This window comes from Silurus aristotelis (genome assembly GCF_946808225.1).
Source record: "Silurus aristotelis genome assembly, chromosome: 2".
NCBI lineage: Eukaryota > Metazoa > Chordata > Actinopteri > Siluriformes > Siluridae > Silurus > Silurus aristotelis.
The window spans coordinates 24,346,654-24,369,196 of NC_139575.1; the positions used below are offsets into that span (position 1 = coordinate 24,346,654).

Sequence of the window (22,543 nt, forward strand, 5' to 3'; positions counted from 1 at the left end):
AATAAAATACAGGCAGGAACTTATCTCTCATACTCATCAGTTTTGCTGTCACACCCATTTGCAGCACGGTAAGGTGAGACGTGAAAATACGGAACTGTGTTTGTAAGCGATGAATAAACAAACTATGGGGGATCCATGCAAGGCATGTGCATGCAGGATCTTTTGTTTGATTAGAGTGGTCACAAGGTTTTCTGAAACATCTGCTATTTAGTATTTCTTATGGTTTAGATATGTAAAAAAAACAACAACAAAAAAAAACACTTGTAATTTGCAAGCACTTTTACTACAAGTACTATTTTTCAACGATTGCTCTTATTTACACTTAAACTGGCTTTTACCCAGATGCCTCACTAGCAGAAGTGTGTGTGCATGTGTATTAGAGTGTACCAGTGATCTGACCACATAAATGAGAAGACTTAACAAGTGCAACTATGAACAGTGATGTCTTTTTATTCTTCTTTATCCTAAAGCTTTAAAAGGCTTTTACACATATATGAAAAGAAAACAATCCCCAAGGCTTAACTACTATATGATAAAAAACTAATCTATTTATAGAAAGATTAAGACGTCTTTTCCGAAAGCAAAACCATACACCAGAATTGTACCAGTATTTACAAATCCCATTAAATTACAACATAAATTAGAAAATATTTACATTTAGGGCAAGATAAGTGGAGGCAAATTTTCTAGTCCATTTAATCTAAAAGTATAAAAAGACATACTGTATTTACAGAAAACATGTATAATATCACACAAAACACACATGCATTTATCTGATCATCAAGGAAAACTGTTGGATATGGATAAAAAGATTATGCAGGTGGCCAGTGTTCTTAACTGGGGCAAATTTGTTCAACATTGTGATCTTAATCGGTGAACTTTTGGTGTAAAGCTAATAAAGACACTAAAAAAAACACCCCTAAAAGAACTTATTGTATTTAGCCCAAATTGTCACTTGACAAATATTTCAGTGCCTTTAGGGGGAATTATTTCTAAACTTAGTTGAAGAGAATAGAGACATACATAACACTCATTCATGTGAACAATACTCCCACAGACAGAAGTATAATAACACTGCATCCAAATGAAGTCAAGCAAAAAGCTACTTATTCTCTCAAAGTGGATCACATGTCCTCTGCATGTTGTATAGAGGGTCAGCACTAAAGAAGATGACATAAAAAATTTGGGACTTCCTCTTCATGAAAAAAACAACAAAAAGCTAAAATCCACATATGAACTCTTGAAATGGTATCTGGTTAAAAAAAAGAGGAAAAAAATGCTCCCTCCATTTCTTTTTGGCTGAGCATATGTCTAGAGATGCTGGTAGAGATGTTACTCAGAGGAACAAAAAGGAAAACCTCTGTGGAAGACCCAAATATGCAAAAAGGGATACCGAGCCTCTCTGTGAAGGTGATGAGACACCGCACGCTCTGTGGTCCTCAAAGATTGTTAGAATGTTCCATCACATCTTGGACACCTCACTTTCTGTGCTTGTCCATCTTGTCCATAGTTTTACTGCTTCCATCTGAGGAGCTTTGTGAGGAATCTCCAGGTGCATTAAGGTACATTTTGTCCACCTGCTTTAGAGCCTCATTGAGGTAGTTTTGCAGGGAGGTCATGGCAGCGCAGATGGCTGGTGAGCCAAAGCCGTGTGTGATTAGACTGAAGTGGGTCAAGCAGCCTTGGATGCCTGGGTCCAGGATGGGAACTGGTCGTGAGTTGCCTAGTGGACTGCGATCCTGGGTCAGGAGGTCTGTGAACTCCTTGCATATTTGCCTTTGTAAACAAATAGCAGGTATGTATTAAGTACAAAATGTGTTAGTTACAACTGTCTTGACAGTGTGATAACACATCTTTGTAAACATGAACCAAAAAATATTTTTGTGAACATCAAGCCCCATGTACAGAAACACCTGTGCACACACATACACACCTGCCAACGGCACTTATAAAGATCCCCAGGTGTATAAAGTGTGTCTACTACCATACAATAGCATTGCATTACAATTGCATTAAATTGTATAAATATTATTTTCATATAATACTAAGATAATTAATATTTCCTTTTTTATATAAAATATATAACTGTTGGATGGTTAAGAAAACCCTTAAAAGCAATGATTCTTAAATTTTTTGGTAACCATGGACACTCGTAACCGGGAATAAAAATCATAGGACGCTCCAGGTTGTGGAAAAGGTAGCAAAATTTTCTTCCCAAACATTCTGCCTGAAGGACACACTTTATTAAAACAGTGATCAGATTCAGGTGGATATTACACTCAAATTATCAAGTGCTATATTTAATAACTGTGCTATGGTTAAATTTAATTTCTTCAACTTTAACAAAAAATATATATTTTTAAAACTCTCCAAAAACTTTTCTAATCACCAAAACAGTACACAATGTTCAGCAGGATACATTGAACAGTACAATGATTAGCAGTTTGTTTGTAATGTGACAAATGGAAGTTTAGGATGTAACTTACTTCGCAGCCAGAAGCATGTTCTTGCGCGTGTTGATCTCGTTACGTTCAACATGGGGTCTTCCCAAATATTCAGCCACCGCCTTAGCTGGAAACTCTGTCTCACAGACATAACCAAAGTCTCGGGCCAGGTGTACAGCCTCACCTGCAGACATTAATCACAGGTGAGTCAGATACATATGACTCTTTTAACCAATGCTACTTAATTAGTGACACATTAACCCAAGACTTCCATTAATAATTCAAATAAGATCACAAAGACCTAGACAAAATTAGTCACAGTTTGTCTTGGGGAGGGAGGAGTGGTCACATTGCATGTGTTTAATAGCTTTAATGTAGCTGAAGGCAGTAAACAATCTCTAACACCCAACAGAGGCTCTTATTGATAGGCTACACATAGTCATTATGTCTAACAATACACACAGATAGTCTCCATCTTTAAGGTCAGCTTCCCCTCTTGGCTAGCAAACACATGATAACAAGCCCCAATTCAGAATTCTCCAAATAACAGCCTTCCAGTCATGTTCCTGTTCCTATTAATGTTGAAAATGACAACAATCCAGCAAAGAAAAAGATTCCATATAGCTGAGGGCAATAACACACATGATCCATGTATTAACAGCTCTCTGACTCAGGGCTTGAATATTCTTTTACAAAAGGTAATTCTGGATATAAAGTATCATGAAATGAAAGCCTTTGTTAGCGCATGCCCTTAAGTTTAATTTGTAGTGTGGAACTGTGGAAAAAAATACCAGGTTAGTAATTTATGATAGAAGAGAATACTTGAGGTTGCTATGCCAGTACTTGTCATTGTCTAACATGATAAATAGCTGAAATGTAGAAGATCCTTTGGAATTTATAGGCCTGGGTTTTATGAGTCATTTCTTGCTCTTCAGGTTTTAGGCAGCTGCTTTGCTTATCTTAAAACTGTCAACGCGAACATCCTTTCAGGTGGTGTGAACTCTTTCATCATGCTTAAAATCTAATAGAAACTAGAAAGGCAATAAAAAATGTGTTTCAGAGACAAAGTGTAAGCTAAATTAAACTCTGACTAGAAGTTTTAGACATTATGTTTATGAGAGGACTGTTGAGAGACAAAAATGGGTAAAAAAACACACACAAAAATAAAATAGATAAGATTCAAATGCCGTAGTTTTTCGTAGTTCTTCAAATACCTTCTACAAGCGCTGTTAGCAAAGTAACGTTCGCCGCCTTCCTGCGACCTGCTGGCAAGTTTAGCCCAATCTTATCCAACTTCTCTCTGAGTGATCTCCCACCATTCTTTGATTTAGCCCTGTGGGATAAAAAAAGTTATGTCAAATAACTAAATTAACCAGATGGTTAGTTAACTAAATATGTGACTAAAACAGCTAATAGTAACAGCTCCAGAGCTTCTTCAGTGATAATTCACACAAAACATGCGTACGCACGCACACACACACACACACACACACACACACACAGACACACACACACACACACACACACACACACACACACACACACACACACACACACACACTCACATACATTCCCCACTTAATTGACCTGCTTCAGGCATGACTAGACTTGGAGGCTTGGCGTTGTTCTCTACATTGGTGAGTAAGAAAGAGACGCATCATTGGGGAGGAGTGAGCACCCTGCTTCTGCGAATACCCCCCTACCCCCCATCAAACTTTTAATGACCTACTTAATAATATGTTCGAGAGTGTGTACAAATGTGTGTGTGTGTGTATGTGTGTGTGTGTGTGTGTGTGTGTGTGTGTGTGTGTGTGTGTGTGTGTGTGTGTGTGTGTGTGTGTGTGTGTGTGTTTAACCCATTGCGAGGATGAAAAATATGTCCTTGAAATAATCAACCGGTTTTCTTTTGGTTACCTAGCTGAAGTTAATTTTGCTACAATGTCCATTATGTAAATTGTTTGGATCCAGGCAATGATTAAGTGTGTGTGTAGGTGTGTGTTTTTAACTCAACTACTGTAAAAACTGTACCTAATTTTCCCATGATAGTGGTAATGCATCATCATTGTATTACTATTTGACAAAACATAATGCTTAAAATGCAGTGTTTGTTAAAAAATAACAGAAAGAACTAAAATAATAAATCCTAGTAACTGAAGCTAAGGATGGGATGTTGCATAGCAGACACAGAGTAAAAGTTCAGTCTGTTTGGGAAACTTCAACCTTCATGTTCAATGCTGTTTGAGAAGATAAAGCTTAATCGGGAGCAAATATTAAGAATATTTAATTGTCTTGACGTAGTGGTTTTTTTACTTATTGTATAATTTGGGTTATTTTATGGTGTTTTCCATATAAAAGAAAGAAAACCCCTCTCTGAGCAAGTGCACCAAATCGTTTGACAGGAAGAGTCTGATAATCTCAGATCTTCATTTCACATACAGCAACTTAATACTTATTATTAAGATCAGTCACTTTTAAGATCAGGCACAAACACTAAGACATCCAGGGAAGATCATCCTGTAGTATGTTATTTCAGAGTGCTGTTTTACACCCAGCTCACACAAACACAATGTATAAGTGTACGGGTGTATATTTGACTTATGTTATGTCACAACATAACATAAGAGAAAACAGTCTTAAACTTAGCCCTTGTATATTTATTTGATTAGTGACTGTTTAGAAGCATGTCTCACCTGCGTAGTACCCCACCAAGCAGGGAGGCGTTTAGACACTCAGGTGGGGATAACCGTCTCTGAACCTCGGCTACAGTCACTTTGTACTTAGAGGTGGAGCTGAGCAGAGAGAGTCGACCGGGGACAGAACAGAACACTTCTGTCGGATTGGAAACCATGCCCAGCAAGGACTCCCTCTGGAAAGGAACACCTATGGGGTTGCCCTTAGGATGAGTCAACGGTCCTGCACGGAGGAATCAGCAATATTAAAAATACCAGAAATGCTAGATTTTTCAGATTGTCATTAGGCCATCTTTTATTTATCTGCTCATTATTGGTCACCGAATCAGAGTCTGTCAGGGTGATTGTCTGTCAGGTTTCCTGTACATATTAGATATGTTCACTTTTAAACTGTAAAGTCCAGCTGCGAAATGTTTTGGGGCTTTCACAAGTAAACTTCCAGTAGAATCCAAACCCTCACATAACCTCACTTCAATACTGCATGCATGCTAATTTTTTTGCTACTATTTGTGTTTCCAAGCACCTGATCATTACAGTGAAAGCGAATCGATTGCCAGCAAACAAGAAGCAGTAAGGGGGGAAATAAATATTTAATTTTACTCATCTCAAAAGGATGTATACTCAGTATAATTAAAAAGTGATGTTCTTATGTGAAGACAGTGTGGTCTCTGAAGTTCTCTGAAGCAAACTTTTTAATGAGAAACAGACATGCATTATCCTACACACCAACCACCACACATAAGTCACAAATTATTGCTTAGCATAAGCCATTAATTCCATCATCCTGCTCTTACTTTCTCTACCTGTTAACAAGCTCTAGTACTAACGAAGCATTGCTATGGAGGGAAAGTAGCAGACTAAGATTTAACTCCATGTCATAGTCTGCAAAAAAATAAAAAATAAAGAAAAAAATAAACCAGATGTCTGCCAGTGAAGCAGGCATTACTCATTACTCATGCCATTGGCCTTACCAGCAAAACAAAACAAAACAAAACAAATAAAACAGATAAGACATAAGAATCACAGATGGCTGGTCATTTGGAACAAAATACATATCTATTATTATGTCCATAAACCATATGGTATCCATAATCAAATATGCAACAGAAAACAATACACCTAATGTGCAACGGTTCTATGTGAAATGCGGTATTCTATTCATTGTGTATTACAAGTCTGCAAAATAAACATATGCTGACAACATGTTGTTGGGAATTATAACACAATACTTTTTTTTTGGAGTATCATGTGACTGCCGACCAGTGTAACTGCATAAAAGGGCCGTGCTGTGTTGATTGGACCCGAGTTTGAATCCCAACAATCCAAAAGATGTCTGTAACTGACTCATAGTTCAGCACTACTGGACACTGCAAGCGCATGCAAAGAACCAGTCAGCTTGCTATCCCTTGAGGAGAAGTGTGCCCCTTGCCCTACTGAAATGACAGGAATCAAATATTGGCTTGTAATTGGCCACATTTAACACTATCAAAATAACCATTAAATAAACAGTAAAATAAATAACTAGTAAACAAACAAACAAACAAACAAACAATACAAATGTATTAAATAAAATAGCAACATGGTTATACTGTGCTCTCATAGTGTTAAGGTCACTCATTATCATCCAGCATGTCATAATCTTCTTTTCTCTAATCACTTAATATTTTTCCCCTTTGATTGCATTTTTTTGCTGTTATTTTATATAACGCTGTTGTTTTGCAAGTCAGCATTTGCAATGAGAAACAGACATTGTCCTTACTGACAAACTGCTGTTAAACACTTTTGCTGCGTCTTTAAGTTTACACACAAACAGGCTCATCTGCCTCACTTTTAACACATTTTCGGCAACTACATTTCCACTTATTGGCCGTAACTGTAAGGAATACTAAGCAGATCATAATGCATACAGTGCATTACAAGGCCATTACCGTATGCTAGATAATTGTGGGAAAACATAAACGTTGGCATTTTTCATGGTTATAAAATACAATATTATTATTGCAATAAGCAGGTGGGCTTACTATATTCATACAAAACATTACCAGAATATATGTTACAATATCAGGTTATATTATCTAAAATAATTATCCTTTTTTTACGACTGTTGTTTATTACTAGTGTCGCTAAGGCACCACAGCTCTCTGTCAATGCTTAGCTATTCATATGTTTAACTACTGTCTTATCATTCATCTAAAACTGCACTTCAATCATCATCAAAGTGCTATGCATCATATCATTTAAATAATAATTTTTTTAATACACAACACTGTAACCATGGCCAAAATGCACCTCATCTGAAAGCTGAACATACTCATACTCTAGCTACAGATTTCTATAGTTTACCACCACGTCATCAAACTGAAGAGGCCTTCAATTTCTGTCAAAACCGTTCACCCTGCTTTGATTTAAATGGCTTAAAACAACTAAAGCCTCTCATTTACTTTAATATTGTCTGTGGTGGCTATGCTCATCCCTAAAAGTTCCATTCAGTACCCAAGCTAAGATCATTGACTCAGATAGTTAAAAGAAGTCATTTTGGATAATAAAACCAAAACTTCTGTTAACCACTAAAGCCAACACTGCACTGCTTTTCTTTTTTTAAATATTGGTGCGAATGTGAATTTGTCAAGAAGCTACAGAGTTAAAATTACTGTCTTTTTACAGTCCAAATTACTGACTGTCAACTGGGCTTGCGTTGAGAATTTCGCATGAAGCAGACACTTGAATGAAAACACATTTTAGAAAATCTCAAAGACTGATGTGTCCTTTCCCATTCCTAAAACACAGGTCTTTTTATCAGGTTGATTTAGTCTGGTTTCATTTGTTTAGTTTTTAATAAAAGCTACCACCATATTCAGTATTACCACTTATACCAGTATTCATAGCAACATAATCACATATAAATGACTAGTTGGGCACTCATAGTTTTCATACTTCTCCTTTTCACGATACGTTGTGCTACATTTTGTTGTATTCCGTCATTGTATTATCCTAATTTGGGCAAAATAAGTTTTACTTTTACTTAAATAAAACTTTAATTGCATCATTTACTAGCTGATTATATCAGCTCATCTTTGTGAAGTATTATGAGAAACATTTAGATGAATGACATTTGAGCTAAATATCAGTTTAAATATTCAGTCTACAGCAAGACCTCCAAAAAATATCTCTGTACGCTTACTTAAAATTGTTTCTGTCACAACAAAAATGACTGAGCAAACTGTGTTTGTCTCAAAGGTGCCCCACCCCAAGTGCTGTTGTTTCACATTTTCTGCTTTTGCGTGAGTTTACTGAGGCGCTAAACTCTGACAGCACTCAACGCCAATTCAAAAAGCAAAAAGAATTAAGCTTAGACAACAAAGATGGCCTAGGCCTCTCCTATCTGAGCCAGCAGAGCATTCCGCAACTTGTCAGTCTGTGTGCCATTTTGAGAAGATTCCTCCTGCTGACTTTCCATTCAGCCTGAACGAGAACTACAATGCCGCGAGGATCAAACCCAGATTAGTTAAATGGAGCACATGGCCAAGAGGATTAGTGTTGAAGTTTAAACCAGAGCTTCCTCAACTTTTCTTATTCACGCTTGCATTGTGCAATGCATCTGGGCTGGGTGAAGTACTTCAGGACATAAGTGTATTATGTGCATCCATGCATATCCCTGATATTAAAGTGCAGTACTGCTTTTTTAAAATATATATATTATTAATGGAGCAACCAAAAGTCATTATTCGATATCGCATGACCTTGTTCCTGTTTTAATAAAAGAGTGAAACAGACAGAAAAGACTGGCATTCAGCAAGGTAAGAAAACTGAACCAACCTTTCTTGATGACTGTCTGGTCAGCAGTTACAATACTGTGGTCATCCACATGCTGAAACAACAGACAAAATTTTATAGAAATTATAGCATTTTCTCTTATATGCATTAAAAAAAATTCTGTCTCATATTATATGTGTGTATGTGTGTCTGGTTAAATAATTGCACTCCAGTTAAGCAATAATTTATGGAAAAGCAAGGCCTGATATACTGACCACTTGGCTAAAGAACACTCACTTGGACATCATCAAGTCCTTGCCCCATTTCATGCAGTCCCATATTCTCGCCCATTGTTGACTCAAGTCCATGGACATGTGGAGGTAGCAAGTCTGGCCGTCGGATGCCATCCCTACGAACACTCGATGATCCACTGTCTAAGCCTAGAATCTGAGTGGCAAATCCACTGCGGGCATGTGTTCCGATCCCATCTTGGTTTTGACGACCAAGCCATGGCTGTTGCTGATTAGACGTCGGGGACTGGTGAATAGAATTGATGTTGAATGGATCGCCTAGATGAGAGTAAGGGTCGTTCGGCTGGGTGTATGGTAGTGGTTGGTAGGGAGGAGGGAAGTATGGTGGTTGAAAGTCAGAGCCGGTTGAGTGTGACAGAGAAGGCGCTGGACTGTAGAGGGGCTGACTAACCACTGGATGATGCGGTAGACGTGAATTTCCATTGCTGTTGCCATCGTGCCTCTCCTGCTGAAGTGTACAAGTTTTATTAATGTCAACTTAAAAATGAATTTAAAGGTATGCAATTATGTGGAGCTATAACTTATATACCAAAGCGCAAAAAATATATCAGCTAGTGGCTCAGTGATGATTGCTTGAGCTCCTGGTCAGAACGCCAGGACAACAAGTCCTGGTACTGCCACAATGCCACAATGTCATCGTTGGACACTATTGTCCAACAAGATATACTAAGATATGCAAGGAAAGAGTTTTGATATTGTATGTCGAATTAGAGGACCTCTGCTGAAGGAATTTGAGATAATGATCATTTAGATGTGCATAATAATAATAATAATAATAATAATAATAATAATAATAATAATAATAATAATATTAAAAATAGTAAAATAAATTTTTTTATCCACGAGCAATAAAACCCACATTATTTGTTATTTAAAAAAAACACTTTCATACCTGCCCACCAAAAAACTTTATTTAATTTTTTTTTTTTTTATACTGATTTTTATTTAAATTGATTTTAAATCACATCCGTGTCGAAAAGACAGAGCTTGTGCCATGATGATGTGTTTTTCTTTCTTACTTCCTTCTTTTCTTTTCAAAGAACACATTTAAGCACAGAATAATTTGTCCCACAGAGAAGAAATCAAGGATGCCGTTACGGTACATAATGCAGGCCTCTGGTCAGCGTGTGATTATTGTTAAAGGTGCTTTGTGGAGCTGAAGGGCTTGCAGTATTGCTGTCAGTGTGGACAAAGCGCGCGCGACACCGAGCCAGCTATCACCATGTGCTGTGTCAATAGCCGAGTGATCCAGAGGGCCATTATTCATTTACAATACGGAACGTGCTAATTAAATTTCGGTGGTGTTAAATCGAAATGAGTTTAATTAGGCTGCTGGGGATGCCGAATAATTTAGTTATTTATATATATATTTATATATTTGTTAGGCTGCTGGTGAGGTTTGTATAGAGCTACCAAATCTACTTCATAAGTAAGGAAATCACAAAAAGGATTGAAGTCAATTAGGATTTTGAACTAATGCAAAGGGTTATTTAAATGGTATAATGCAAAAATTGGATTTTTTAAATGTCAACGATTATTTTTAGGCTGTCTTCAGATCTTGAAAATTGTGCGCCAAAACGGTCACAAGTATTGCGCAGGTTTAAAAAAAGAGGCACGTGAACATGCAGCTTTCTGGCGCGTCATTTTTTTTTTTTTCTAAGGAAACGTTTAGTAGTTGCTTTGCTATAAATGTAGAGCTGTTTAAATATTTAATGCGAAACAGGAAATCATCGCTTGCGCAAGACGTTCGCTTGACTTACCTCGCAATCCTCTTCGTACTTCACGTTATCTGCCAACTTCCACAACATTTTTCTTTTATTTTTTTTCCCGTCTTTCACACAATGCAAACCTTAGAGGCTTTTATACACGAAGTCGGGACAAGATAAACGCTCTTCGCCTATACACTTTAGTCCATGGAGCACACTACACCCAGTGAAGAAATGCATCAACTCGGGAACACGGAGCCGCCGCGTCTCGGGAGAGAGAAGGATTTACTCAATCAGCACTGAGGAACTGAACCCCCGCAGAAAATTACAAATAGAAAAGTTCACACCGACGCTTCCAAGTGCTCACGTACCGGGGGAGAAAGATATATTTAAAAAAAAAAAAGAAGATGAAGAAGAAAAAAAACAAACAAACTACAAAGTTCTAAAACTAAGCCAGTGGACTCCCTCTGACGGACGAAAGCCTGTCCTGTGCTCTACTCGTTTGTCCTGTTGGAAGCGTCGCCACTATATTTGCATAGACATCGCGTGTGGGCGGGGACTTCGCCGGGTGGACTCGCTAATGTCCTGGCCAATTGGTTGGTGCAGAAACAACGGACCAATCAGTGCGCTGTCCGCCTATTCATCAGTCTAAGCTTCCATTTTATATTCGATAAAACTTCAAGAAAAGGAAAACATTGGAATGCCTTATATATATTTATTATTATATAAAAACAAAATGTAAATATTTTAGACTAAATAGTCTTTTGTTATATTGTTTATAAGCTCACCATCACCATTATTATTATTATTATTATTATTATTATTATTATTATTATTATTATTATTATTATTATTATATACGTTGGTATAATACACAATGGCTCCTTAGCCATAAAATAATAATAATAATATTATTATTATTATTATTATAATAATAATGATAATAATATCATCATTATCATAATTACTATCATTATTATTATAATTGTTGTTTCTGCTGTTGTTAGTATAAATATATATAATTAGTTTGTATTGTTGTTGTTGTTGATGTTGTTCTTGTTGTTGTTGTTGTTGTTGTTGTTGTTATTTAAGTGTAAAAAACAATATGCGTGCTGGTTTCCAGTAAGTCTTCTGAACTGCTTTAAACTCGGAGTATCCTGAGCTTAAACGCCGATCAGCCTTCACTTATCCACTAAGCACCAGAGATCCTCTCTTTCATCTTAATTACTGCTTTTGGCCGAGCTGCTTTTCCGCGGCCTCTGTGGCGACTTTCGCTTACTTTCCAAGCTGCAGAATATCAAATAATCTCTTTCTGCACTTTAACTTTTCATTATATTTATTATTATTATAATTGTTACTACTAATAATAATAATTTTACAACTGCTTCTAATCAAGTAGTGTCGTTTGTTTCTTAATGATTTAGTTCTTAGTTAGGCCGTATTTACAATTACACAGACGTTTTCTCTAATAATATTTTCCAGTTAAAGTCAATTTTCCTATTATAAAAATTGCAACTTTAAAACCATTTTGAACCCTTTTTTTTCTAAAGTGCAATATTGGATAAAAGAGTTGTGTGATTAACGAATACTTACAGATTGGAAGCAACAATTAATCTATACATTTAAGGCGATTTGGCACTCCGGTTTTTATGTATATATGATATTAAAATCTTTACTGACTCAGTTGTAAGAATTTTTTTCAACAATTGTTAGAAAATGTAAAAGAAATTATATATTTATATATATATATATATATATATATATATATATATATATATATATATATATATATATATATATATATATATATAATAAATACATATAAAACCTTAGCAGCGGGTTTGGGCTCTCAGCAATTATTATCACTATTTGCTAATTATTTCTTATTAACGGCTTTAATTGTAACCATGATTTGTAATTAGCAAACTCATATATATATATCAATCTTAAATTGTAATATTATACATAATTATAAATGCCTTAGCATGTTCATGTTGCATTAGCAGCGCAGCACAGAAGGCTTTGGGCCTGACTGGGTTCTAATTGTGGCAAACAAATTGTGTTTCTTTACAAAAGATTTGTTTTCCTTTTTTTCTTCACAAGCAATTTAATCTCATCAAAATAATATAATCAATGGAAAGATTACGAGGCAAATTTTATTTAAGAAATTCAAAATTCTGTCCGGGACACCAGGATATATAATTCTAAGGCACAAACTGGAAATTGGCTGCAATCTAATATTTAAAAATGTTACCTTATAATTCTATTGCCTACATTGTGTATATTTTTTTGTGTCAGATTTTTATATATATATAAAATAGCAGGTCTCTCTCAGCCATGAATTAAACCCATATCCAGGCGTGTGTTCGTAAATAGGCTACTTAATGTGCAAAATCCGAACGCAAATCGAATCAATAAAAAGTTATCAATATTCAGCTTGTATATTATTATTATTATTATTATTATTATTATTATTATTATTATTATTATTATTTAAGAAACTAAAAATAGTATATTCAATGTGGCTTCGTTGAACTGTGTAAACATTTCATACTGATTAGAACAGGTAGCAGCTTAATCTCAACAAGGGATGCTCTGGGTAACAAATAAAACTTCTGAATTGAACAGCACTCGGATTAGTAGCCCTGCATTTTCTGTTACTGATGTAAAATAAAAATCAATAAAATAACTTAATAATAAGGAAAATAACTTACCCGCCAGTCCAGCCTCTCCAATAACGACATCTGCAGAGATCTCTGTACAGTCCCTAGTCCCTTCCGAGTAACAGCGAATGCCTGAGATCACAAGTGCGCGTTATCGCTGACTACACCTGACTGCCGTCTTCTCGGCGTGCGCATGCGCAAAAACCTGCACCACCTGAGCGCAGCCCGTAAAGACCGTAAGCAGAGCTAATAGGTCCAAATGACGAATGCGTTGCCTCATTCAAATCAGGAGAGACACGTGGTCAAAAAGCGACGACCCGTGAACACGTGAGCCGTGTTATTTATCCCAGTGTGTTTGATTTCAGCGGTTTTACTATAATCATTATTCAAGACGTGCTCAGTGCTGCAAGGCCGGTGAAGCCAAAGATTGGTTTTCTCTTTAAATAAACAAGTATTGGCAGTATTTTGCAATGTTGTTAATTAAAGAGCACATTTTTCACGTGAATGAGTTCAAATGATAAATAAATAAATAAATAAATAAATAAATAAATAAATAAATATCAGTAAAGTCACATATTGGATGTCTGAGGTGCAGATGGCAATGATTATATAGAATAATATTATTTTATAATATATTATATCGAATATATTATAAAACCGTAACATGAATTCTCTTCACTCTTAATTCCCAATGATGTATTATTAATAAATTCGCATATACACATCCCGACAGAAGTTTATTTTTTATTTGGGCTAAAATATATAATCATTAAAAAAAAAGATTAAATGATGACAATCACGCAAAACATTTTCCCAGCATGAGTAAGACAGAATTGACTAAAATTCTGTGTTTCGTGTCATGGACGTGATCATCAAAATATCCAAGAATCAAAGCTTATTTGTTTGGAAACTGTATACGCTTGGAACTGTTCCCAAGCTACTAATCTATTACACTTCTTACTGAAGCGTTGCACAGAGGAAAATCTGATGAAAAAGAAAGAAAAGGGTTTAGCAAAAGTTAATGACTGCATGGCCAACAAGTCAAACGTAATTACGCTTCGGCACTTGAAATAAAACAGAATACACACATTGTGGCAAGGTTTTTGTTTTCTTTTTTTTTCTTTTTTGCCATTTGTACAACTATTCATTGATCCTCAAATGCGAATCAACAAAAAATTAGCCCATAAACATTCATTGTTTTTGTGGTTTAAATCCGGACAAATACGTGCTAAGTGTACAACACTTCAAATCTATTTGGTTTTGTTTCAGTAGTTCGCAGAAACTCGTCTGCTATTATTTCAGGACTGGACACTCCTGAGAATCAGTACTGTACTGCTCTCTACTGGTGACTAATATGAACTGCATCCAGATCATGAGTGTATCTGATGGGCCAAGTCCAAACTTTACATAAGTACACTGGCATCTTCAAATAAATCTAAAAGTTATCACAGACAATTGGGGACATTTCAAGATTATGTTTTACTTGGTTGTCATTGTCAAAGTATGAGTACGTATGAAATTCGTTGTCACACTGAATTATCGATTAGTTGGGCTACTCAATTTATGGTTTAGTGTGAGATGACACAGTTGATTCTAAAATGGCGGAGAGTACAGGGTCAACCGGCAGCAGGAAAAAATGTTCGTCCCAAGTCATTCCAGGCATGGGAGCAAATTAATATTAAACGCAAGGCATGTGAGCATCTTATATTAAATGCAACAAAGAAGACTGTAACCTGCAAGTTATGCAAAGCTGAGCTTGTGTAGCAGGCAAGTACCACAGTCATGCACAAGCATGTGAAAAGAAAACACAATGGTGTCAGAAAGGAAAGCGAAACATCAGCACAGAAAGCAAAAACTGTATAATCCTCATCATGTGAAAATAGTATGGTTTATTCAACTGATATCTTCTGTTGTGACTCGTGAGCATTAGGTAGTGCAAAATACAGTAGTGATGGATTAAATTAAAATGTTGCAAACAAACACTAAATCTAAAGACAGCAAATAACAGTAACAGTAAACATGTATATATACTGTTGTGGTTTTCAGTGAATGCTTATGTATTTGTACACCAATGCATTTTTTTTCTTCCTTTTTTTTTTTTTTTTTTTTTAGTCTGTTAGCTTGCTGCATTTCTCCATTCTATTCTCTTTTAATATCTGTTTTCAAACGTGATTTACTGCGGTTTTACTACGTTCAAATGCTTGTTTTTAATGTTTGTATATTTAATTTTTGATCAATTATTTAATTATTATACAGCATTAAATTAATTATATATTCTAGATGCTCATATCTTCATTATTGAAAAAAATCTGTTTATTTATTTTTTTGTTTTGTTTTTTGCCAAATCTTTTTATTGGTAACATATATGAATGCTTCACCATGCTAAATTAGGTGAATCAGTACCGTATCTTATGAATGTGAGTTGCCCAATAATAAAACGAATGAAAATCTGGTAGCACCAGACCACCGCTGGGCTTACATCTGTAAAAAATGTATTTACACACTGTGGGAGATCCCTCTGTTTAAATAACAGAATTAATAACTTTGTCTAATGCAGGGGTGTCAAACTCAAATTCACAGTGGGCCAAAATTAAAAACTGGTCACGGGCCAAACTCAATATTTCTTGCATTTATTTCAATTGCAGTCAATCTTATAAAAATTAACTGCAATTGTGCATGTTTTCCATCTCTCCAGATGTGTAATTTTTAACCATTTCATATTTCATACTTTAGTTTTTTATAAACATTGAATCTAATACAACCTAAGTTTAATATTATAAACACATGAGAAATTAAATTTGAAATAAAACACACATCAGTGGTATTTGTTTTTTATTATGTCTCTCTCTATCTGTAGCATTTCGAATTACTTTTTAATGTAAATCTTAAACAAAAAAACAACCAAAAAATAATAATAATTTCCTTTAATTAAAAAAGCAATCTTTCAACTGTAATCAGTTCATGCCTTGAAGTAGAAAAAGTGCATAAAGACAACATTCATTCAAGCTCAGTTTCTACACTCTGATTTACTCTGATTGGTTGAAGTCAGATATCTGCATCTCTTCTTATATGCACGTGCATCAATGTCTGGGTTTAGGCTCTGAGCTGAGCTGAGGATTGAGTGAAGATGTTCATCAGTGAGACTCCTGAGTGGTTTTTTGTTCATCTTCATCAAAGAGAACAGTTACTCACACAGATGTGCTGCCAAACATAAAGAGCGTTTGAGCAGCTTGGGCACGGAGTTGGAGCAGTGTGTCGGGAAAGAAACATGGAAACTGTGCAGCACACACAGAGTCGTACTTTGACTTGAGTGTGTCTCTACACTGGAGTTCAATCAGCTCCATTTGGAGGTTGGTTGCTGCGCTTTCCACGTCAACCACAAACGGATTACTGAGCAGTTCAAATCCGCATTTCTGGGTTTTAAAATCGGCAAATCGCGGAGTAAATTCAGCGCTGAGTACGCGTAGCTTCTCAGCGGTCTCGACTGACGCGCTAACAAAGCATTCTGGGATTTGTAGTATAAGCGGTGTATGAGCTATATACGGGCGGGCCAGCTTTAATACACATTTGATATGATCTCGCGCAGGGCCGCTGGAAGTAATTTTGAACAGGGGGTGCTGTGAATTCTTTTATTATTTTTTTTTTGGACAAAAAACCTGTGAGCCTATGGGCCTATTTAGAATACATTTTAAAAATAAATACATAGGGCTGTGACGATGGCAGTTTTTTTTGGCGGTGGTAATGGACCAAATACCGGCGGTGTTGCAGTGGTTGGGGTTTTTTTTTTAAATAAATAAAAAAAAAGAAAAAACACACTAAAGCCTGTAAAGCATTGAAATAAATATCAGTAAATACTGGTAACTTACATAATATAATAAAGTTGAATCCATTTAAAAAAACAAACAAAAAAAAAAAAAACAGTTTTATATTTCCACACAAAGACGCGTTATAGCCCACCGCTCTGCGCTTTGAGAGGGATGTGGAATGAATGTGGAATGAAACACGAGCAGGAAAGAGACCACCGATCTCCTTTTCTGATATCTTCATGTTGTTGTAAAAGGTACGAAGAGCTAATTTTATCTTCCACAAGGGCAAGGCATTTGGGCTATGTTTGCGCGCTGCCAGAGAAAGCGAAACTAAAATCACCTGCGCGTGTGAAACGCGCTTTACAAATGAACATGTCTTGCCTTACCAATTATCATATGTCTAATTAATAACAAGCACAAACTGTAGGCTATTAAAGAGAATTTGATTTATTTCATTTTGTATAGTGGCCGACATCCAGTTGTCTCTTCCTTCTATCCACTTTCTTTCTTCAGGTAGATCATAGGTGCGAACCTTCCGAACCTGTTTTGATTAGGCCTCAAAATAATTAAATTCAAATCCAAATACACTTAATAGCCTACGTGTGTCAAAATCATTTCCTAAAATATTCATAAGGAATTTATAAATTGTGCAAAATATTTTTAATAGGCCTACATTTTTTTTTAAATCTCTCTCTCGCCAATAGGGGGTGCTGCAGCACCCCCAGCACCCCCACTTCCTGCGGCCATGATCTCGAGGGCCAAATATAATTACACCGCGGGCCAGATTTGGCCCCCGGGCCTGAGTTTGACACCCCTGAATGAGTCAAAGAAGTGCTGAGGTAGGAATTAGGGAATTGTTAGAAACAAAAACATAGATTGTAGGCATAACATGCATTTTAATAGCATACATTTTCCCAATTAGAGACAAAGGCAGGCTATTCCATCTCTGAAGATCAGACTTCATTTTGGTTATGAGTGGGGTAAAATTTTCAGACAAAAGACCTGAGAATGTATCACATTGATACCAAGATACCTAAATCCAGAGGGAGTGATTACATAGATACATAGATCAATAAATCATGTGCATACAGTGATAATCGATGTTTAACACCATTCCTTATGACACCCTTAAATAAAGCAGAGGATCTCAATGATATGGCTAATGGCCAGAGCAAATAGGAATGGAGATAAAGGGCAGCCTTGATGTGTTCTACTTTCCAGTGAAAATTCTGAAAATCTGTTCGCACATTGTTCGTTTAAATTCTGTTTAGTGATGATGTGTAAAGTAATTTTACCCAACTAATACATTTATTACCAAAACCTATTTTTTTAATACAGCAAATAAATACTTCCACTCTGCCCTATCAAATACTTTCTCTGTGTCTACTGAGATCACCATCAGGTACCTTCTCGAAATGTGTAGAGTGAATAATAGATAAAAGAGGAACGAGTCTCAAAAAATTAATGACGTCCCTTGATAAAAAACGTTTTGTTCATCAGAAATAATTCTGGGCCATTTTTTGAATGCAAAGCTGTTTTTTCCAGAACCTTTACATCAGCATTTAACAAAGATAAGGGACTATAGGAACCACATAAAGTTGGAACTTTATCACTATTTAGAAGAAGAGCTATTGAAGCTTCAGTCAGGGTAGTAGCAAACCATTTTCCAAGGATTCCTTAAACATCAACAGAAGTAGAAGTGCCAATTAAGCAATATTAAAAAAAACTCTAGAAAACCCATCAGGGCCCGGGGATTTATTGTACTGCTTTAATTGAGAATTTAATTTTTTTTTCAAGGGAGAATGGGGCATCCAGTTCCCGTACACAGTCAGAATTAATGTTAGGGTAATCAAGACGGCCAGAAACTGATAGTAGTATCAGCTAATTTATACACAGAAGTATAAAATGATTTAAATGCAGCATTAATTTCTATTGGATCTGTAAAAGTTACATTGACATTATTAAATGTATGTATCAAATGTGAGGGAGATTGACGTTTCAACTGGTGAGCCAATAGGATTATTTTTTTCCCCATGTTCATAGTAAGTGCTACGTGTCTGCAATAACAGTCACTCTACGTCTTTAGTGGAGATGTAATCAAATTCTGTCTTAAGGTTAAAGCGTTTTTAAAACAGTTCTGGGGAAGGACTGGGTGAGCACTCTTGGTCAAGGATACCAATAGCAGAAGTAAGTTCTACAAGCCTGGCCTTATGCTTTTTATTGAATGTGAAGAGAATGAAATAATCTGCCCCTGAGGAAAGCCTTCAGTGACTCCCAGAGTAAGGAACATGTGAATTAATTGTGATTGAAAAGGAGAAGCTTCTCAATAGAATTGGAGACAAACTCACAAAATGTATCTTCCAACAAGAAGATTAAACCGCCAAAGGGGGGATGGATCTATGTGTGGGCAACTGAATATCCAAAAATAATGGTGCATGGTCCTATATTAAAATACTATTTATGAAAATATAGTCTGTGTAATCTGTTGAAGAATTTAATGTCATCAAAGTTAGGTGCGTAGATGTTTCCATCAGTGGTTAAATTAATCAGTAATTAAAATAGCAACTCCTCTTGATTTGGAATTAAAGTTAGAATGAAAGTGCTGTTTCAAATGGCTAAAAACTACCACGTTTAGGTGGGCTACTCATGCCGCGTATATTCCAGCTAATGAAATGAATGTCTGTGCCTTCTGCCTTCTACACCTTGAGAGTATGGTCGGGGAAAACGGAGATCTTAATTTCTTCAACAGCAACCTGTCAACTCTCTCTCGCATGCCGTAGAACATTCACATAGTCACTATAATAATGAAACACGGTAATAATGGTGCATGGTCGCTATCCATGTTTCGGCTGGATGTTTTATGTACCCAGTCACGGTACATTCCATTCCAGTTTTAAAGCTTTTCTATGCAACATGACGACAGCTGTAGTGTTGGTGACAGTGTCCTCAGGAATCCTGACTATCCTAATGTTATTTCGTCGCGACCAAGATTTAAGGTCCTCACACTTGTTTTACAATGAGACAAAATAGGTGGTAAAGTATGTGAGCTTGTTCTTAAGCTCAACTATATCCTCAGTACAGACCGAGAATGATTCCCCATTTCCTGCACTGTACCCAGTGTAGCCAGTTCAGCGTCCACAGTAACTTTATCGTATGCTAGTTGTGTTTTTACTGATTGTAGGTCAGCTCTTATTGTGGACAAATGCCACAACACAGTGCCCCTTTGGAGTTCGGTTTTAAGGATCTCCGCAATGTCTTGTTTCATCAAGTTTAGCAATTCTCGCTTTAGGGACCCCGCATAAATAACCTGTGCGACTTCACTCAGAGAGGTCAGGTCAGGTCAAGTTTATTTCTATAGCGCTTTTCACAACAGACATTGTCTCAAAGCAGCTTTACAGAAATTAACAGTGAAGATGAACGATGTGTATTTATTCCTGATGAGCAGCCATGGTGACTGTGGTAAGGAAAAACTCTCTTAGATATTATGAGGAAGAAACCTTAGAGGAACCAGATTTAAAAAGGGAACTTTCCTCATTTGGTGTACATCAAGAGTGTGATCATAAATCTTTAAACAATACAGAACACTGGAGAGTGAGAACTAACATGAGCACTGGAGTGTAAGATTATGAGTAATGTTCTTTCTACAGTCTTATACAGTCATTTGTGGTTATAAAACTAGGAGCTACTGAGCTCAACATTTGCGATCATCACAGATCCAACACCAGCTTCTCCATGCCAGAGCTTTTAAACACTCAAGGAGGTCCAGTGTCCAAATAAAAATATTATTTACACAAACAATTCTGATCACCAGCCAAGAGATGATGAAAAGGAGCACACATCAAGGCCATGTTGTTGCTTCCTAAATAGAAAAGCCAGTTTAAAGTTCTTTTCTAAGTGGATATGACTTTTATATACATGCCAACACTGCCAGTGAGCCTGATACTGGCCCTTAGCCTAGACTTTAGTTTTTCTTCTACCTAGATTTAGAGAAAAGCCCCTGCCATTTGCCTAAACACAACTCTACCCAGGACTTCTCATTTGAAACCTACACGTCTGCGTTTGCTTTCAGAAACAATAATCTGCATTTGGTAAAGTGATATACATCATCGTCTCTGGGCAACATAAATGTACACAGAGCCATTGTACGTGGTGTGTGTTGTTTAACATTGCTCGGTTTTCAGAGCCGTCCTTAAAGCTTTATTTTTATTCTGCCAATGAGGCAGATAACCCAGCCGGCACACTGAACGGCTGCTGCAGGAATGAGACTGTGCTAATCCCAGAGCAGAAAGAGAGCAGCCCTAGCAGAGCCTCACCCAGGAGACCTTGTGCTAAGGCAAACACTTAACCTAGAGACACTAAACAGCCAACCATAGTCTCCTGCTTATTACATATGAACTAGAGAGATCAGTTCCAGGTGAAGAAAGATAAAAACCTGGAGTGGGAATTCCTGTGTGTGACTTATTATGAGTCAAAATATAAGCTTCCCAAATCCCTTCATTATAATAATTGAGTCTAATTTAGAAATCATTTACTAAGGTTCTTAAACAAACCTAAATTAAAAATGTTGAAGTTTCTGATTTTCTTTGTACTCATGTATTAGTGGTTATCATTAACAACCTGTGAATTGTCAAGAGCATTCAAAGTGCGTCCGATGTTTATTTAATGACTCCCACGAAACTCTATTAAAGGCAGAAAACTGAAAAACAAAAATGACAATACAGTGGACTACATGAGCAGCCGCTATATGCTTTAAAATTTCAAAATTAAAGATAGTTTAACTCATTATGTGGCTTTTGCATATTTAAGTACCCTTTTATACATAAATACCCTGAATTAAGGTTTTATATAGTTAGAATAAACAAAAATAAATTTCAGATTTATTTTTATCAAATTAATTCCGATTAATCAAAAAATAGTCATGCGATTAATTGATTATCAAAATAATTGTTAGTTAAAGTCCTAGTCTGGTCTACAGACAGGTCAGTTCAGCACCTGGAATTTTCTACTAGATATGGTATGTGGTTTAACATAATCTTGATAAAATATGCAAGGCTTTTCATGAAAAAGACATTTTGTGGTTGGAAGCATACGATGCTCTGAAGCACTAATAGTGCCTTTTCATATATGAAAGCTACTATTCCGTAGGCATTAATGCATGCCCATACCTTCA

At 36.2% G+C, this 22,543-nt stretch overlaps 1 protein-coding gene across 4 annotated transcripts; it reads right to left on the reverse strand.

Moving 5' to 3' along the window:
• Window positions 1-434: 434 nt before the first annotated feature.
• On the reverse strand, window positions 435-13,770 carry tfap2c (transcription factor AP-2 gamma (activating enhancer binding protein 2 gamma)). 4 transcript variants are annotated; one of them, XM_083560497.1, is made up of 7 exons: window positions 13,619-13,770; window positions 9,185-9,646; window positions 8,951-9,002; window positions 5,135-5,357; window positions 3,659-3,777; window positions 2,487-2,628; window positions 435-1,776 (listed from the first exon to the last, which is right to left on the reverse strand). In XM_083560497.1, exons 1-7 carry the CDS (start codon window positions 13,646-13,648, stop codon window positions 1,479-1,481), a joined length of 1,326 nt encoding a protein of 441 aa, XP_083416623.1. In that variant the 5' UTR covers window positions 13,649-13,770; the 3' UTR covers window positions 435-1,478. The 4 variants fall into 4 exon arrangements, with proteins under 4 accessions (XP_083416623.1, XP_083416624.1, XP_083416622.1 ...); XM_083560498.1 differs by having other exon boundaries at window positions 9,185-9,643; window positions 13,619-13,763; XM_083560496.1 differs by lacking the exon at window positions 13,619-13,770 and adding an exon at window positions 10,959-11,439 and having other exon boundaries at window positions 9,185-9,643.
• Between the last annotated feature and the right edge of the window lie 8,773 nt (window positions 13,771-22,543).